General features: G+C 42.9%; 1 protein-coding gene across 8 annotated transcripts in view; it reads left to right on the top strand.

Moving 5' to 3' along the window:
* LOC145346443 (cAMP-regulated phosphoprotein 21-like) overlaps nucleotides 1-20,197 on the top strand; it is a 374,167-nt gene that overhangs the window by 198,908 nt on the left and 155,062 nt on the right. For all 8 annotated transcript variants that reach the window (XM_080193684.1, XM_080193683.1, XM_080193682.1 and 5 more), the window contains 3 exons: nucleotides 463-679; nucleotides 1,229-1,270; nucleotides 15,194-15,283. In XM_080193684.1, coding sequence (XP_080049810.1) covers nucleotides 503-679; nucleotides 1,229-1,270; nucleotides 15,194-15,283 — 309 coding nt within the window. In that variant the 5' untranslated portion in view covers nucleotides 463-502. The remainder of the gene's footprint in view (nucleotides 1-462; nucleotides 680-1,228; nucleotides 1,271-15,193; nucleotides 15,284-20,197) is intronic.

Raw genomic sequence — 20,197 nt, forward strand, 5'->3', positions numbered from 1 at the left:
CCCCCTTGAAGCCCGTCCCTCCCAGATCACACCCCTTTTTATCTTCCTCCTCACCTCTCAAGTCCAATCCCACACCCTCTTCCTCCCGTTGCTGGGGCCTGGTGACGCTCTGGTCTCCAGTTGCTCCTCTTCTGTGAGGAGTGGTTGCAGTCCCAGCAGCGACCACTGATCTAACCTGGCGCTGCTGGGACTGGCCAGCAGCTCGCTAAGGTGGGACTTCCTCAGCAGGTGGGGGTTGAATTCTCGCCCTGAGCCAATGAATAAACCGCTAAATGTTAAAATCACAGTGGGGCAGCCGATATTGGCTGGGCTGAGTTCCAAAAAATCATTTTAAAAATCCTGCCTTGAGGAATTTGCTTCAAATGGGAAGCTGCAATAATAATTTTCAGCAAAATAAAAGGAAAATGAATGGACGCATTCTGGAAATAAAATGCTCTGATTTTCACTGTTTTAACCCCACAGGTCACTGCATCGTCTACTTGTGTAATTCTTTGCTGTGAGGATGTCTGAGAAAGGCACAGTGAACCAAGAGACAGTGGAGGAAGCTGCGAACGAGCAAGAGATTGAGATTTCTCTACCCTCTCCAGAGACATGCATCATTCGAACTGAAAGCTTGGAGGTCGAGGAGAAAGAGAAGGAAAAAGAGGATAAAGCAAATGACACAAAGACTGACCATCAGGTGAGATGGCCTATAGGACATTAGTGTCTGTATGGCTAATTGTATCGATTACTGTGCTTTTGGTAATACAGGATCATTTCATTCTGCCTTTGTCTATGCTCTATCTGTTTTACAAAATTATCAACTTGACCTAGAATAAGCAAGGCACAGAGTTTTGTTTATGTAATTGCTTTTATCTTACATTGATAGCTTTTTGGAAAATCGCTCTCCTAAAAAATTATGCCTTTGTGCTTGCGTTTGTTAAGTAAAATGCTTGGCTTTGATTATACGCAAATTGTGGGTATAATTTGGCAAAAGATCTTTTATGGGCTGGGTAAAAATAAGAAATAAAATTCTGCGGTTTTCCTCAAATTGTGGGTTTTTCTTAATCAGGCATTTACAAACATGTTTGTGCCTATTCCCTCTAGGGTGGGTTACAAATCTGATCAGAATAAATTTGTACTGTAACAGTTTATTGAACAGAAATCACATCATTAAAACCATGAGATTTCTAAATGTTTCTCTCACTTTTGTTCAGTGAGTGACAATTGTTTGTAATTTGCTGCACAGAAACGTACAATAAACCAGGGGCAGCAGAGGAAAAGAGCAAAGGTAGGGTCATTCTTCAATGCATGTCAAAAACTGGAAAGATTTCATACATTAATATTCATATGATTGTTCTTGCACGTAGCACTGAAATTGTGCCAAGTTGGCACGGTGTTCAGGTAGAAGCATATGTTCTTGAGTGAAGAGCCACCTTGTATTTCATGTAGTGTGCACTTGGCCTGATTCACCTCATGTCATTGAAGCACCTTGCATCTTCATGTGGGCTAATGCAAGCTAGCAAATTCAAACGCCAGATGAAACAATATAGAGAAGCTCTAGGGATGAGTAATGAAGCTTTCGCCAGTGAAAGTAACCTTCAGAGAGTATAAGAAAAGAAAGGAAATGTTTAAGTCTGAAATTTCTGATCTTGTTTATGCCCTCCCCATTTGCCTGCCCTTCCTCTCGAAGATATACACACCTATATACACACCGCAGCATGGTAGCACAGTGGTTAGCGCTGCTGCTGCTTCACAGCTCCAGGGTCCTGGGTTCGATTCCTGGCTCGGGTCACTGTCTGTGTGGAGTTTGCACATTCTCCTCATGTCTGTGTAGGTTTCCTCCCACAGTCCAAAGATGTGTGGGTTATGTTGATTGGCCATGCTAAAATTGCCCCTTAGTGTCCTGGGATATCTAGGTTAGAGGGATTAGCAGATAAAAGTGTAGGGATATGGGGGGTTGGGCCTGGGTGGGATTGTGGTTGGTGCAGACTCGATGGGCCGAAGGGTTTCTTTCTGCTCTGTAGTGTTCTATGACCTTTCTGGCATACTGTTCACCATAAACCTGCAGATTTCAGTGTTAGCACTACTGAACTGAATTGCGATGGAAGTACAAAAGCAAAAGTGCTGGAATAAATCCAGAAACTGCTGGAAATGCTCTGGAGATCTGGCAACCTTTAAAACAGAGATAAGGGACAAAATGTTCCCAGTCTCATGGGAAAAGCTTCCAGATGGGACCAGGAGGAATTTCTGAAATTGAGGCATGGTGTTAAGATGGAGATGCCCTTGTATTCTGCCTATTTTGTTTCTTTTCGTATGCACACTGGCGATCAGACTGATCTCATTACTTTTGATCAATCTCTTGACTCCATCAATTTTCCTAAATTATCAGACAGCTTATTCAACCTCCAGTACTGGAGGGGCAGAAATTTCCTCTAATTAAATATTGCATAGACTGAAGCTATCATGTTGGGTCCCTGTTCCAAACCCTGTTCCCCAGTGACAAATTCCATCCTTCTCACTAGCGGCCTTCTGAGATTAAATCAACCTGCTCCCAGTCTTGGTGCCACATTTGACCCTGAGATGAACTTCTGGTTATTTTTCACAGCATTACCAAGACCATCTATTTCCACCTCTGTAACATCACCTGACTTTGTCACATCTCAGCTCATCTGCTGCTGAAACCCTCATTTATGTATCCATTACCTCTGGACTCCACTCCTCCAACACACTCAGCAGTCTCTTGCATGCTACCCTTCATTCTACTCATGGTGGCACGGTGGTTAGCATTGTTGTCTCATAGCATCAGGGATCGTTACTGGCCTCGGGTCACTATCTGTGTGTGGAGTTTGCACGTTCTCCCCATGTCTGCGTGGATTTCCTCCAGGTATTCCTGTATCCTCCCACAGTCCAAAGGTTGTGCTGGTTAGATTCATTGGCCATGCTAAATTCACCCTAGTGTCAAGGCGATTAGCAGAATGAATATGTGGGGGTACAGGAATACTGTCTGGATGGGATTGTGGTCAGTGCAGATGGGCCAAATGGCCTCCTCCTGCATTGTAGGGATTCTATAATTCTATAAACTTGAGGTCATCCAAATTTCTGCTAATTGTGTCTTAACGTGCAGCAAGTCCTATTCCCCTATCCCCTATTTCCCTTTCACCTACACTGCTTCCCACTCGAGCAACATCTTGATTTTAGAATTCTTATTCTGGTTTTCAAGTCCCTCAGCAGCCTTGCCTCTCCCTATTTCTGTATGTCCCCTGCCGCTCTCCAACTAGAAAAGATTTGGCACTCCTCTATTTCTGGTTTCTTGAGCATCGTCACCATCAATGGTCCCATTGTCTGCTACCTCAAAGCCAAATGCTGAAACTCCCTTCCTGTACTTTGCCTCGCTACCATACCTTTCTCCTTTAAGACACTCCATAAAACCTACCTGTTTGACCAAGCATTTGGTCATCGGATCTACTATATCCGTATGTGGCTAATGGTCATTTTTTTTTCTTGTTAAGTCTTTGGGTGTTTCATTACATCTTAAGCACTGTACAAGTGTAAGTTGTTGTTAATGAAGATGATTGGAAAAATATGGATCCTCTGCCTTGAAAGAAAGAGGTAACTTAGAGAAGGCCTCATAGATATATGTACAACAGTGACTGGTGTTAGGGTTGACCAACCATCCTGTAATTTATGGGATTATCCTATAATTTTCCTCACTGTCCGATGTTCCATATGATGACACCCCAGGGTACCCAAGAAAGTGAGTCTGGCAGACAGGTGTTGGTGAGGGAAGGGGAGGTGGAGAGGGGAAGAAGGGATGGGGGGGCAGGGGGTGTCCAGCAAGCCTGGGTGAGGAGGTCTGGCAAACCCTGGAGAGAGGGAGGGACTGGTAATAGTAAAAGGGATGGAGGGGGCTGGGGAGAGGGGCTTCTGAGTGAGTGGCGGGAAAGGAGATTCTTCTGAGTATTTAGTTAGGGAGGCGAGATGGAAAGTGGAGTCACAGGTGGACAGAGTGGTGAAGAAGGCATTCGGCATGCTTGGTTTCACTGGTCAGAACGTTGAATACAAGAGTTGGGACGTCTTGTTGAAGTTGTACAAGACATTGGTAGGGCTACACTTGGAAAACTGTGTGCAATTCTGGTCACATTATTATAGAAAGAATATTATTAAACTAGAAAGAATGCAGAAAAGATTATTTAGGATGCTATTGGGACTTGGTATTTGTGTGTGTATATGGGAGCAGTTTGGAGCTTTGAAGGGGCAGTGCACACAATATCAGTATTTACTGTTGAGAAAAGCGTGGATGTTAGGGAACTTGGGGAATTAAATATTGATGTCTTGAGGAGTGTACATATTACAGAGAAGGAGGTGCTGGAGGTCTTAAAGCGCATCAAGGTAGATAAATCTGCGGGACCTAATAAGGTATATCCCAGGATGTTGTGAGAGGCTAGGGAGGAAATTGCGGGTCCCCTAGTCGAGATATTTGAATCATCAATAGTCACGTGAGGTGCCTGAAGATTGGAGAGTGGCAAATGTTGTACCTTTGTTTAAAAAGGGCTGCAGGGAAAAGCCTGGGAACTACAGGCCAGTGAGCCTCACATCTGTGGTGAATAAATTGTTGAAAAGTATTTTGAGAGATAGGACCTACAGGCATTTAGAGGTGCAAGGACTGATTAGGGACAGTCAGCATGGCTTTGTGAGTGGAAAATCATGTCTCACAAATTTGATTGAGTTTTTTGAAGGGGTAACCAAGAAGGTTGCCAAGAGGGCAGTGCAGTTGATGTTGTCTACATGGACTTTAGCAAGGCCTTTGACAAGATACCACATGGTAGGTTGTTGCATAAAGCTAAATATCAAGAGATCCAGGGTGAGGCATCTAAATGGCTTGACAGAAGCCAGAGGGTGGTTGTAAAGAGTTGTTTTTCAAACTGGAGGCCTGTGACCAGCAGTGTGCCTCAGGGATCAGTGCTGGGCCCACTGTTATTTGTCATTCATATTAATGATTTGGATGAGAATATAAGGGGCGTGGTTAGTAAGTTTGCAGATGAATCCAAGATTGGTGGCAAGGTGGACAGTAAGGAAAGTTATCTTCAACTGCAGTGGGATCTCGATCAATTGGGCCAGTGGGCTGATGAATGGCAGATGGAGTTTAATTTAGACAAATGCGAAGGAATGCATTTTAGTAGATTGAACCATGGCAGGATTTATTCAGTTAATGGTAGGGCACTGGGGAGAATTAGAGAACAAAGAGATCTTGGGGTATATGTTCACAGCTCCTTGAAAGTGGAGTCACAGGTGGGCAGAGTGGTGAAGAAGGCATTCGGCATGCTTGGTTTCACTGGTCAGAACATTGAATACAGGAGTTGGGATGTCTTGTTGAAGTTGTACAAAACATTGGTAAGGCCACACTTGGAATACTGTGTGCAATTCTGGACACCCTATTATAGAAAGGATATTATTAAACCAGAAAGAGTGCAGAAAAGATTTACTGAGATGCTACCGGGACTTATTGGTTTGAGTTATAAGGAGAGGCTGAATAGACTGGGACTTTTTTTCTCTGGAGCATAAGAGGCTGAGAGGTGGACCTTGTAGAGGTCAATAAAATAATGAGGGGCATGGACAAGGTAGATAATCAATATCTTTTCCCAAAGGTGGGGAGTCTAAAACTAGAGGGTGTAGGTTTAAGGTGAGAGGGGAGAGATACAAAAGTGTCCAGAGGGGCAATTTTTTCACACAGAGGGTGGTGAGTATCTGGAACAAGCTGCCAAAGGTAGTAGTAGAGGCGGGTACAATTTTATCTTTCAAAAAGCATTTAGATAATTACATGGGTGTGATGAGTATAGAGGGATATGGGCCAAATGAGGGGAATTGGGATTAGCTTAGGCATTTTTTTAAAAAAAATAAGGGCGGCATGGATAAGTTGGGCTGAAGGGCCTGTTCCCATGCTGTAAATCTCTATGACTGTAATATCGACAAGGTTAAGGAGGCAAACTCTAAGTGTTTTATGTATGAAATGATGTGAGGACATAGTTTTGTTTCTGGTAACTCTTTGGGATCTCTTCTACCCTTTAGCACTGAAAATGCTATTTCCTCCAAGCCCGTCACCCCCATCCTGCTTTCCAGGTCTCTCCAACCCTCCCCGGCACCTGATCTCGCCGGCAACACTCTGTCTCTGATCTCGCCAGACCACCCCCAACCCCCACACCCACACTTAGTCACCCTGAATGGTGTAGAAAATTTAAATCTTGGTCAAAGTGTGAAAATATCAACGAGCTAATTTTGGGAATATAATACTTTTTCTTCCTGTAATTAGTACAATATTTAACAGAGATGGTGGAGGTGTATCCTTTCACAAAAGCCCGCCAAATGAATTGACAGTCAGGCACTGAACAAGACAGCTATTACAAGGCCCAATAATCGTAATGCAAAAATCCTACCCTGAGAGCCAATCAAAGGCCAGCAGTGGTTGCGGCCGGCAACGCTTCCACACAAAGCCCAGGATTGTGAGGGACCCAGACACAGATGGGTGACAGCAGGATAGGATTACAGGATGGGGGGGAGGGATTGGCTGCAAGGGCAGAGGAGCACCTGCCACCTCCCCCCCCCCCCCCCACCATTGCCTGTCCCTCCTATACTCCCTCATCCCCCTGTGACACCCCCCTCCAACTCCCCAACCCATCCCATTGCTGGTCCCTCAATCAGTTACCAAATGTCCCCCCCTCTCCCCCACCAGCCAAGAAGTCCAGAAGCGACCCCCCCCCCCCCCCCCCCCCCACCGACAAGGTTTGCTTTTCAAACTTACTGCGTGGCAATTTCCACTCCCCCCCACCCCCGATGCCACTGGGTGAATGCCAGATTATCACCTTTACCAAGGTAATTAGGGATGGGAAATGAATGATGGCCTAGCCACATAAACCTCACGGTGCAGAAAGAGGCTATTCAGCCTACTGAGTCTGCACTGACTTTCCAAAACAGCATCCCACCCAGGCACTCCCCTCCGCCCTGTCCCTGTAACGCTCCGCATTGACCATGGTTAATCCATCTAATACTATAGGGCAGGGGGAGACTGTTAGGTGGGAATTAAATGCTCTCTTACTGGCAGAAATGTGGGAAGTGTATCCCTGAGCCTTTCCATCTTTAAATGGAGGGTAGCCCCCACCAGCTACTTTCCTTCCCAATTAAATGCCTCCCTGCCACAAACCCATCTCAGTGGAGGGCATTAGGTTCCACTCCCCGGTGTGTGTAAAGAAGCAGCTGTGTCAAGAGGTGGTACCATTCATTTTGGGTGGGTGAGATATGAAGGATGAAATGACCTTCCCAACAATCTTTAGTTTTTAAGAAGTGCTCCTTCGTTACCTGTAACTCAACACTATGCCAGTCGAAGCTGACCATGACTACATCTTGTGCAATATAGCACTGAGATCACTGATAGAGAAATTGCAGTGTTATTAACATCAACACTGCAAGTGTTGCCTCATGCTTACTTACAGATTAAATAACAGAGTCAATCTAGATATTTGAATGTCCTGCACCATCAGACCAATTTTCACTCTTATTATTGAAATTGTAGGTGAGACACAGAGTTCTTAAGTAAAAGGACAGCAACGGTAATGATTAATGAGCTGTGCAGGTCTGCCATCCTCTTGAGTTACATGGGATATAAACCTTATGGGCATGTTTTGAATGGAAAATTACTTTTTTATGATCCCACAGGATGTGGGCATCACTGGTTAGGTGAAATGGCCATGCTAAATTGCCTTTTAGTATTAGATGGATTAACCATGGTCAATGCGGAGCGTTACAGGGGTAGGACGGAGGGGAGTGCCTGGGTGGGATGCTGTTTTGGAAAGTCAGTGCAGACTCAATAGGCTGAGTAGCCTCTTTCTGCACCGTGAGGTTTATGTGGCTAGGCCATCATTCATTTCCCATCCCTAATTACCTTGGTAAAGGTGATAATGTGTTGCCTTCTTGAATTGCTGCAGTCCATGTGGTATAGGTTCATCCATTGAGGGAGTTCCAGGATTTTGACCCAGTGGCAGTGAAGGAATAATAATACATTTCCAAGTCAGTATAGTGCGTGGTTTGGACAAGCACTTGTACGATGGTGTTTCCATGCACTTGTTGCCCTTGTTCTTTGAGACGTTTAGAGTCGGTGGTGTGTCAATCAAGTGTGTTACTTTGTCCTGGATGGTGTTGAGTGTTAGAGCTGCACTCATCCAGGTAAGGAGAGAGTATTCCATCACACACCCTGTGTCTTTTAGATGGTTTTGGGAGTTAGGTGATGAGTTACTCACTGCAGAATTCTCAGTCTCTGATCAGCTATTTATATGTCTTGTCTAGTTCAGTCTCTGGTCAATGGTAACCCCTAGGATGTTGATAGTTGGAGATCCTGCAATGGGATTATTACAGTGAAATATCCTGCCATGGGATTTGAGGGGGAAATGATTAGATTCTCTCTTGTTGGAGATGATCATTACCTGGCATTTGTCTGGCATGAATGCTGCTTTCCACTTCTCAGCCAAGCTCAGAATATTCCTGCCGTTGTTGTAACCTCGCTTTCAAAACATGCTGTTAAGGTTCAGGTCCCATTGTAATTCAAAAGGTTGCCAAACAATATGACCTTGCATAGCTCGCTCCTCATCAACCATTATCATTGCTGCCTTTCAGTACAAGTACTCTGTTTCTCACCCACAATTCCTCCTGAACACTGCTATGTATTTCCAAGGAACTATGTGTATTGCTTAAGAGGTGGGGGTGGGGGTCTGCAGCAATGTGGTGGTGACTGCTTCAACAAGAGGTTGATGTCCTGCTAAATATCATTCTTCAGGCCTGCTTGAGTGTAACGAGATTGTTCCTTCTTTCTGAATGAAGAACATGGTGCATTACAAGTGAATGAGCTCATTTATCCATTTGGATACTCTAATTTCATCACGTGTTGCGTTATATGTTTGACTACAATCATGATGTTTGCGCGGGTGAATACATTGTGTAAATCATTTGCATGAATTATGTGGAAGGCAGCATGAGTTCAGTGCTTTTCTCCAATCTGTGATGAGACTTTATCTTCAGAGCTCTCTCCCGTACAACAATAATTTCCTCATCTGGGGGTCACAACTGCACCTTCTTATTATGTGTCAGCTTTGCTCTTGGCAATTGAGGGAGGCTGATTTATTTTATGGAAAATATTTCCTACAATGCATACTCGTTTTTCATTTCTGTACGTCAACGCATTTTTCCCTAACATCTTTTACAAACAGCTTTTCATTTATCTATTCTCTGTAAAGCTACTTTACTGTGATAGCTATGTGCTGTTTCCTTTTTTTCACTTCCAACCACACTGGGTTGTGATATAGAGAGAAAGTTCACTGTGCTGATAATGTGAATGCCTTCACACATTCATATTCAGGGTCTATTCATTATCGTCCAAAACAATCTTCCTTTCATTTCAATGGATAGAGAATTTTGCAGGGCGCCATGTCCAAAATCCTGATATGCTTCATTAGTGTGTGAAGCTAGGAGTATAACACCTATCCTGGTGTGCCTTATTTAATAGTTGGACACAACAGGGTAAATTTTACCAATTCATGTTTCAGGCATCTCAATCATCAGCAACATATAGTGGGAAATTGTGCACGTGCCATTTTATTTCTTCTGTCCGTTCATAAAATTTTATAGAACATAGAACACTACAGCACAAACAGGCCCTTCAGCCCACAAGTTGCGCCGATCACATCTATACCTACCAAGCCATAGAACTATCTGAAACTCCCAATGCCATTAGATCCCATATACTCATCCAGAAGTCTTCTAAAAGACCCCAGCGAGTTCACCTCTACCACCACCGACAGCAACCGATTCCACTCACTCACCACCCTCTGAGTGAAAAACTTACCCCTAACATCTCCTCTGTACTTGCTTCCCAGCATCTTAAACCTGTGTCCTCTCGTAGCGACCATTTCAGCCCTGGGAAATAGACTCCGAGAATCCACCCTATCTATACCTCTCAACATTTTATAAACCTCTATCAGGTCGCCTCTCAACCTTCGTCTCTCCAGGGAGAAGAGTCCCAGCTCCCTCAACCTATCTTCATAAGGCATGCCTCCCAATCCAGGCAACATCCTTGTAAATCTCTTTTAGATCAGTAAATCTAGCATTAACAATAATGTTAGAGTTTCATAATTATTCGATGATCACAACGTATTTCCTCAAATGAAATACTTAACTATTGGCTTTTATGAAGGAATTCAGTGGAATGAAAATGAGAGCTGTGTACTGTGGTTGAGAAATCAGTAAAGTAGGATCATTAATTTAAATTCACCACTACAGGAATGAGGAAAAATATTGGAAACAATGCCTTTTGGCTTAAAGTTCATTCCCATAGTGCCACTGCAAGGTGGTATTACTTGGAGGTTCATGAAGAGGCAGGCAATGCCATGGGACACTACCTGGATGGCCTGTGTGGCAGTCCTCATTGATATCATTGAACAAAGCCATCCAGGGAACAGCTGGAAGTGCTGTCTCCCACCTTTCGATCTGCGTGATCTGCATAGCACTGCTCTAAAGCGTCACAATGCAAACACATTTGTGCAATTTTATTCCTTATTTCTTCACACATAGAGATGTTAGAGCATGAAATCTAAAAATTATGCATCTCAATATGATTCCATCTAGCCTTAGCTCTATGAAGGGATTATTGGAACTTTTAAGGGAAATAAATGATGGGAGAAAGGATTCATAGAACACTACAGGCCCTTCGACCCACAAGTTGCACTGATCATATCCCTACCTTTAGGTTTTTAGGTTGTTTATTCATTTAGGTTGTTCTAACAAAGAGCCACCAGTCTTCTAATGGACCGAACAGTATCCCCTATGCTGTAACCCTCTATGGCTTTGTGGTGTAGACAGTGGCATAATTTGAAACAGGATAGGTGTATCAAATTAATGCTTCGATTTTACTGCAGTGAAGGCCTGATTTGGTTAGCTTTCTGAACAGCAGATTGGTGCTGAATAGGAAATACTTTATAATTGAAACAATGCAAAAATATTCCACCTTGAAAGTAAAGTCGTAAGAGTTTTAAAGACCATCAGTAAAAGAAATGGCATTTTCTTGTGGGTATTTTAATGAAATACACATTAGTTATTAGAATCAGATAACTGCCCAATCATTTTGGAGCGATAGTAATCTCCTCTTGCACTTCTGATGTGTCTAAATTGATTTACACTTCAGTAATCCAGCTGAGGAGTGTAGCCTCCTTTAAAGCAGTGAAAAGAATCACAAAGTGTAATCGAAGATCTTTAAACCTTCACTAAAGGGCTCCTATAAAATCAATCTTCCCACTTTGGACTTGAGACAAACTGACTTGAATCAACAAGCTCTTGTTTCATTCCTTGGAACTATATAAGCCATTTCCCTGTCATTGAGTATTATTCCAGTACTTATGGCTTTGAAAATATCCAATTGATTGGTAATTTCTGTATGAATATTAAGAATAACACATTCATCCCAAGTAAGAATAGTAAATTCAGTAACTGAAAGGCCTTTTATTGATGTATGCATTGTTTTCCATATCATTCATAAGAAAATCTTTACAATTTGCATACCCAGCTGTGATCTAACTTGTCATGGCTAGAACAGTTATATTAATCCCAATTTTAACAAACATCTTTATAATTAGGGGGTGGCATTTAAGCTTTTGCGATTATAGATGTAAACTATTTGTATTTTGTGAACTCCATCATGCCTCAAATAGTTCAATTCAGGTGCTTTTCTTTGTGTTAGATTAGTCAGGCAATATACTGTGCGTTTATAACAGATTTCAGGATAACAGACTCCAGAAAGATCCTTAATTTTGAAATCAGGGATAAATTGTATCATAGAATCATAGAATCCCTACAGTACAGAAGGATGCCATTTGCCCATCGAATCTGTACCAGCCACAATGCCATCCAGGCCCTATTCCCGTAACCCCACACATTTACCCTGCTAATCTCCCTGATGTTGGGATCAATTTACCATGGCCAATCAATCTAACATGGTCATCTTTGGACTGTGGGGGGAAACCGGAACACCCAGAGGAAACCCGCACAAATATGGGGAAAATGTGCAAACTCCACACAAACAGTGACCCAAGGCCGGAATTGAACCTCGGTCCCTGGTGCTGTGAGGCAGCAGTGCCACTGTGCTGTCCATGAGTATACTGACTCTCAGTCGTCCAAAGTATATGCATCTTATTAAGGGGCCATCTAGTCTTACTGGTTAACCTTGTGTCATTCAGATGTTACTATAGGGAGGGTACCAGTTGGATGAGAAGATAAAAGTCATGTCTTTGATTGTTGAACCATCAAGGGTGTTTCACACAATTTGAAATTGCACTCTGCAGTATAGTATCCACTAGGGAGGTGTCATAAATAATTATTTTCTCAGATAAGCAGGAAGCTGCTGTTCACACTGTGTCTACTTGAATGTTAGAATTGACAAATAACAATTGGCAGTCTAGATAAAAAGCTTCTTTATTCTGGAATGTCAAAGCTTGCCTTTGAAATTGTACAAGAGCTTTTGTTTTTCCTGCTATCTCTAGTTTCCTGCTTGCAAACCTGTCTCCATGTTAAGGCAGGAGAAGGGTTCCATCCAGTTCAGTATCATTATAATGTTCAGCTGAAACTCAGATAAAACATTCTGAGTGGAATTACAGTTCTTAATTTGTTTCAGAGCAGCTTGAATGTTAATGAAACACTGTACTGCTAGTTACTGACTATATTCATTTCCTTCTATGTAATCGTACTCTTGTACATAATCCTTATTATTAGCTTTAGCTTGAATAATATAATTTGACAGCATGACGTTTTCCCCTTTCAGAATGGACAGGAGAGCACGGGACAACCCGCACAATCTCCAATGCAAATTACGGAGTAAATGGGTAATTGTTAGTACTGAAATATGCTATCCCGTTCCTGTTTTACATAAGAAAGCAAGTTTCACTTCCTTGGATTTATTGGTCCTCTTCCGGAAGTTGTCCTTTTGTCGTGAATCCAAGTCTAAAGCGTAGGAAGTGCCAAAAAGCAACAATTACATTTCTAGAAAACACAAGTGAACTGTATAAAATTATGTTGCAGTATAGTAATATTTTGTGTTATAGTTTTTAAAAATGTATATAAGTACCTGCTCAGCTGATATTTCAATACCTTATTCCTTCTTTGAGCAGTTCACTCTCACATTTTCAATCAGTTCAGAAGTGTATTTTTTGTATAATTCCCATTGCCACCTTTCCTTCTACACAATTCCAAGGAAAGGACTTGCACATATTGCCTTGAACAATGTTCAGCAAAAAAAGTTGGCAGCAATCTAACATCATGTAGAGCCAGAGAAATGTATCATGCAAAAGGAAGGCATTTGACCTATTTCCTACAGTCATTGAAAACTAATTCTACCATTCCATTTTCTCCATATGGTTCCCTATCCTACTCTGTTTCCAATATATGGCTTCTACTTCAGCTACCCTTATTGTTATTCTGATTCCTCCGACTGTTTTAAATTGATGATCCCTTGTTGCTGATACCCAAACTAGAAAAATTGGTCTTTCCCAACCACCTGTTAGGATGGGCATAAAAATGTTTAATTAAAGATGGGTGAAAATTTATTTAGCACTTTTTTGATCAATCTAGGTTATCGCTTTCCATTTTTACTTTAAACTTAAATCAGATGAAAATCAGGCAAGTTCGAAAGAACATAAGAAATAGGAGCAGGAGTAGGCCATCGAGCCCTTCGAGCCTGCCCCGCCATTCGATAAGATCATAGCTGATCTGAAGTGGCTCCGTTCCACTTTCCCGCTTTCTTCCCATAACCCTTAATCCCCTTGCCTACCAAAAACCTATCTACCCGCGTCTTAAATATATTTAGCGAGGTAGCCTCCACCACTTCAATGGGCAGAGAATTCCAGAGATAAAGACATGCTGGTTAGGTGCATTGGCCATGCTAAATTCTCCCTTACTGTACTGAACAGGTGCCGGAGTGTGGTGACTAGGGAATTTTCACAGTAACTTCATTGCAGTGTTAATAACTTGTGACACTAATAAATAAGCTTTAAAATCTTAAACCAATTTGTGATTGGAATGCCAATTTGTAAAGGGTTAGAAAACTCTAAATTTAAATCTGATGTTACAGCAAATATATAACCAAAATAATTTGATCATTTCTGAACTCAGATCTTAAATCTTAGTTTGTCACTTCCTGTACGTTCAACACCTGTTGAAGTTTTAGAGATCTAAATAATAAACCTATGTGATGTGCTGTACATTTTTTGTGCGCTACAGGGGATTCCCAGATTTGATTTCACTATTTTGTCAGACGTTCCATCATTTACTTTTTATGTAGAAAACATACCTTAAATTTGCATTATTCATTCCTTTTACTGATTTGGATTACATAAGAACATAAGAAATAGGAGCAGGAGTAGGTCATCCAGCCCTTCGAGCCTGCCCCGCCATTCAATAAGATCATGGCTGATCTGTCGTGGCTCAGTTCCACATTCCCGCCCTCTCCCCATAACCCTTAATCCCCTCACTTATCAAAAACCCATCAACCCGTGTCTTAAAAATATTTAGCGAGGCAGCCTCCACCACCTCAACGGGCAGAGAATTCCAGAGATTCACCACCCTTTGAGTGAAGAAGTTCCTCCTCAACTCCGTTCTAAACCGTCCCCCCCTTTATCTTGAGGCTGTGCCCCCTAGTCCTACTGTCCTTTCTGAGTGGGAAGAGCCTCTCCACCTCTATCCTATCCATCCCATTCATCATCTTATACGTCTCAATGAGATCTCCCCTCATTCTTCTAAACTCTAACGAGTACAAGCCTAGTTTATTCAGCCTCTCCTCATAGCTCAACCCCCTCAACCCCGGTATCAGCCTAGTAAACCTCCTCTGCACTCCCTCCAAGGTCAAAATATCCTTGCGTAAGTACGGCGACCAAAACTGCACACAGTACTCCAGCAGGATTAGTAACCTGGTTTTTTTTTTGGAGACACACTGTCATGACTTGCTCGGAACTTTGGGGTTATTTTTTAAACTCGAGAAATATCGGGTGGCAAAGAGGGATTTGACAGCTTATTTCATGGCAAATTTCTGCTGCCTTTCAAATGAGTTGGTGGTACAATTGAAGTAAGTACATATCTCTAAAAGACTTGTAACCGATAATAAAGTTATCGCTTTTCCTGTGCATTTCAGTCAGGGGCCAAAGGTAAACTGGTGAGAAGTCTTGCCGTTTGTGAGGAATCCAATCTGCCTCTTCCAACAGAATTCACCCCAGAGGATCAGGTATGGTTTCAATGTTGCTGCAGTAAATTCAGTTTTACTTTTTAGACATGTAGTTCATAGAGCTCCGTGTTGTTAGTTTATATCAATTTCTCCCTTTGTGCTTTTTTTTAAAATATTTGTTGCTTTCACAATTTTCAAATCGGTTTTGTTCTTCCCCTTCTACTATTCTTCAGTTAAAGTTCTGTATTTTACTTTAAAAAGAAGTGCTGATCACGTTTGTCCCAAGCCTCAGTTTTTTTCTTTATACCCAGTCTGGGGTCAGCCCCTGCCTGCCATTCAACAGAAGAACCTCATCAATATTGGAGTACATTAGATATCGGAAATCTGGTTAAGTTGGAAGAGGGGTCGAGGAAGGCAGGCATTCTATCTGCATCTTTCGTTACCTTCAAGATGACTGCAGAACATGTAAAATCAAGGAACATTTACCCAGTAAGGCCATAGGGCAAACTGCAGGTTTAATGATGGTGCAGATAGCAATGGTTTGCTCAATTACACTGTGCTGTACCATCTCTGTGTATAGCTCAAGGAGCCAATGGCAATCTCATACAGGGTTATAGGTTGAGGTTTTTGATCCCCGGAGGAGGTGGAATCTGAGGCGGAGCAAGCTGCAAAAAATCAGAAATAGATGTGGCGTGCTAACTTTCCTGCGCAGCCTTGTTCCCCATTAATTTTTGAACTAGTGTCGGGAGTGTAAGCCGGTAAGCTGACTGAACACAGTGGCTCAGCACTTGAGCATGCAAATGAGGCAATTAACAGCTACCTAAAAGGCTGAAGCAATTTTTGTTCTCCGGTCCAGAGTCTGGGAAGGGTCCTGACCATATCTCCAAGTAAGAGGCAATAGCCCAGTGTGCGGAGGAGCCAGTCATGGAATTGCATATGTTTTGTATCAGTGAATTAGTTAGTCATAGTGCACTAAGGGACTGGAAACGCTGTAGAACATAGAACATAGAGCCCTACAGTTGCAGAAACAGGCCCTACAGCCCATCGAGTCTGCACCGACCACAATCCCACCCAGGCCCTATCCCCATGTCCCTACACGCTAATCCCCCTAACCTACACATCCCAGGACACTAAGGGGCAATTTTAGCACGGCCAATCAACCTAACCCGCACATCTTTGGACTGTGGGAGGAAACCGGAACACCCGGAGGAAATCCACGCAGACACGAGGAGAATGTGCAAACGCCACACAGACAGTGACCCGAGCTGGGAATCGAACCCAGGTTCCTGGAGCTGTGAAACAGCAGTGCTAACCACTGTGCTACCGTGCCACCCACGGTATATAAAAAATAATAATATAATAAAAAATACCCCTCAGGCTTCATGCTGGATATTGAATGTACATAGTAAGTATGTATTGGCGCAATTTAGAGTGCTGTATGGAGAAAAGCTGAATATTATTGCAATTTCCATAGAACTACAGGAATGTTACTGTGCCGAAAAAGTCCATTGTGTCTGTGCTGGCAAAAAAAGAGCAAAAAGGAACTAGCTACTTATTTTATTCCCATTTTCCAGCACCTAATTTGTAGCCTTTAAGTTAAAGCACTTCAGAGGTGAACCCAAGTATCCTTTTAATTAGTTAAGTGTTTCAGCCTCAACCACCTTCTGGGTGAAAGGGTTTTCCTCAAGTCCCTTGTAATTCATCTACTATTCACCCTAGGTCTATACACCCTGGTAATAGATTACTGGCTATTTCCAGGGTAATTGATCCCTCAACTAGGGAGAACAAGCCTTTTCTACCTACCCCCTCTAGGCCCCATATAATTTTGTAAATCTCAATTAGGTCACCCCTTAGCCTCTTCTGTCCTGAGAAAAAAAACATCCCTAATCTATCCAATCTCTCCTCATAGTTGCAATTTTCAACCCTGGCAGCATCCTTGTAAATCTCCTCTGCACTCTCTCTTAAGCAATTATGTCCTTCCTGTAATGTGATGACCAAAGCTGTACACAAAATGTTTTATATCATTACATCATTACATCCTGCCTTTGTATTCGAAACCTTGTCCAATAAAGGATTGTATTCCACATGCTTTCTTGTCCACCTTGTGCACCTGTCCTGCCACCTTCGAGGACCTGTGGACATGCACTCCAAGATGCCCACATCCCATGAATGAATAAAAAATACCCTCTTTAACTAGAATGTCTGGATCATCACTCTCCTTAACGAAGACAGGTCAAAGTACCCATTCCATAATGACCATTTTGAAATGTTCTGGAATGCTCTTTGGCGGGAAAAAAATCCATGAATTAAAGAAGAATAGCTTAGACAGCAGATCAGGCAGAGGCAGATAGAGGCCAGAATATTTTTAAAGATACATGAGGCAACTCTGTAGGCACTTTAGCATGTGGTGGGGCTGTACAGGGGTCCAGCTGTGAGCCAGATTCTGAAGACAAGGGAGGACAAATATGGTGATGGGGTTACTCTACTTAAATGTGGGAATGAGGAGCAAACACTCACACAAGAAATGCAGACCAGTGTCTCTGAGGCATGAAGAGGTGTCAGCCAACTCCACCTAAATCGCCCCTAATTGGGTATCCAACAATCTTCCTGGCTATCTTTACAATCTTGCTGACACAATGCAGGGTTGGGACACAGAAATGCATGCGGTATTGCAGTTCTGATCCTGAATCCAAAATTCGTCCCATTGTATTAGTGCAAGCATCCTTCTTAACGCAACAAATCTAAAGCCCAAACACTTGGCTGAAAATGGTAATATGTTAATTACAAAAGTATTCAGATGTAATAAAGGCAATATTAGCATCAAGTATTTGGTTTGAGAATCCTATCATTCTTTCGGTCATCCTTCTAATATTTCTTTTCTGTCGCTTTAATTATTGTAGTGACAACGGCCTCAGTAATTATTTGATTTTCGCGATCTGTTATCGAGTTTGTGAACAGTTGCATTTGACATCGCTGCAGTTTAATTCAAGAACAAGTAGCGATGGTTAGCATGACAATATCTACAAATATCTCATTGAAACGTTGACAATACTGAAGGGGTTTGATAGGGTGGATATGGAGAGATTGTTTCCACTATTTGGGGAATCTAAAATGTGGGGCACGTTCTCGGGATAAGGGGCTGAGATGAGGGAAATCGTCTTCACTCTAAGGATTGTGAATCTTTGGAATTCTCTGCTCTGGAGGGTTGTAGATGTCCATCTTTGAACATATTAAGGCTGGGACAGACACATTTTTGGTCTCGCAGGGGATCTAGAAATATGGGGAATAAGCAGGGAAGTGCAGTTGAACTATAGAAACCTACCCTACAGTGCAGAAAGAGGCCCTTCGGCCCATCGAGTCTACACCGAACACAATCCCACCCAGACCCTACCCCCATATATTATATCCACTAATCCCTCTAACCTACGCATCCCTGGACACTAAGGGACAATTTCTTAGCATGGTCAATCAACCTAACCCGCACATCTTTGGACTGTGGGAGGAAACCGCAGTACCCAGAGGAAACCCACGCAGACATGAGGAGAATGTGCAAACTCCACACAGACAGTGACCCGGAGCCAGGAATCGAACCCAGGACCCTGGAGCTGTGAAGCAGCAGTGCTAACCACTGTGCTACCATGCCACTTAAGATCAGGCACGATCATATTGAATGGCAGAGCAAGCTCGACAGGCCATATAAGTCCATAAGATAATGGAGCAGAATCAGGCTATTTGATCCATCAAGTTTGCTCCACATTTAATCATGGCTGATAAATTTCTCATTCCCATTCTCTCATCTTTTCCCACAATCTTTGACCCCCCCCTTACCAATCAAGAACCTATCTATCTCTGTTTAAGTAGCAGGTATGTCCTTTAGGACTCGGCCAGCTCGGTCTGTGGGCGACTACTGAGCTACTTGTTGTGATGGACATTGCAGTTCCCCACCCAGAGTACATCCTGCACCCTTGCCACCCTCAGCGCTCCCTCCAAGTGATGTTCAACGTGAAGCATTTATCAGCTAAGGAGGGGATGAGGGTGGCAGGGGTCGTGCAGTACATGGTGATCAAAAGGAGGTTTCCCTGCACATATTTAACCTGATGCCATGGGGTCTTGAATTGATGTTGAGGACTCCAAGGGCAACCCCCTCCCCATTTTGCCAACACATCTGGATCTGTCCTGCTGGTGGGACGTAACATACCCAGGAATAGGGATGGTGGTGCCTGGTACATTATCTGTAAGGTATAATTCTGTGAGCACGACAATATCAGGCATTGCTTGACCAGTTTGTGAGACAGCTCTCCCAGTTTGGCACAAGCCCACAGATTTCACTAACAGGGACTTTGCAGGGTCTACAGGACTGGGTTTGCTGATGTCATTTCTGGTGCTGAGGTCAATGCCAGATGGTCTGTCCAGTTTCATTCCTGTTTGTTTATTTGTAGTGAGTTGATTTGACTGAGTAGCTTGCTAGGACATTTCAGAGGGCAATCAAGAGTCAACCACATTGCTGTGGGCCTGGATTAACAGGTAGACAAGATCAGTTGAAGACACAAGATTTTCTTCCCTAAAGGACATTAGTTGATATCTGAAACAACCACTAATGTCTTTGTCAACAATGCCAGCGAGCGATCTGTCCTGTTGCAAATCTTCAGGTGGAACAAAATTTCAACAATGAACTTAGTTCAAATGGCAATGCCAGCCTTGGGTGATGGCATTTATTCGTTGGATTTGCCAAGGTTACAATGCCAACTTGTATTGCTAGACCTTAGGGCATTGGTGAGGCCGCAGCTGGAGTACTGTGTGCATTTTTGGGCGCCGTACTTACGCAAGGATATTTTGGCCTTGGAGGGAGTGCAGAGGAGGTTTACTAGGCTGATACCAGAGTTGAGGGGGTTGAGCTATGAGGAGAGGCTGAATAAACTAGGCTTGTACTCGTTAGAGTTTAGAAGAATGAGGGGAGATCTCATTGAGACGTAT

Source organism: Carcharhinus amblyrhynchos, chromosome 8 (genome assembly GCF_965287045.1).
Source record: "Carcharhinus amblyrhynchos chromosome 8, sCarAmb.v2.hapA, whole genome shotgun sequence".
NCBI lineage: Eukaryota > Metazoa > Chordata > Chondrichthyes > Carcharhiniformes > Carcharhinidae > Carcharhinus > Carcharhinus amblyrhynchos.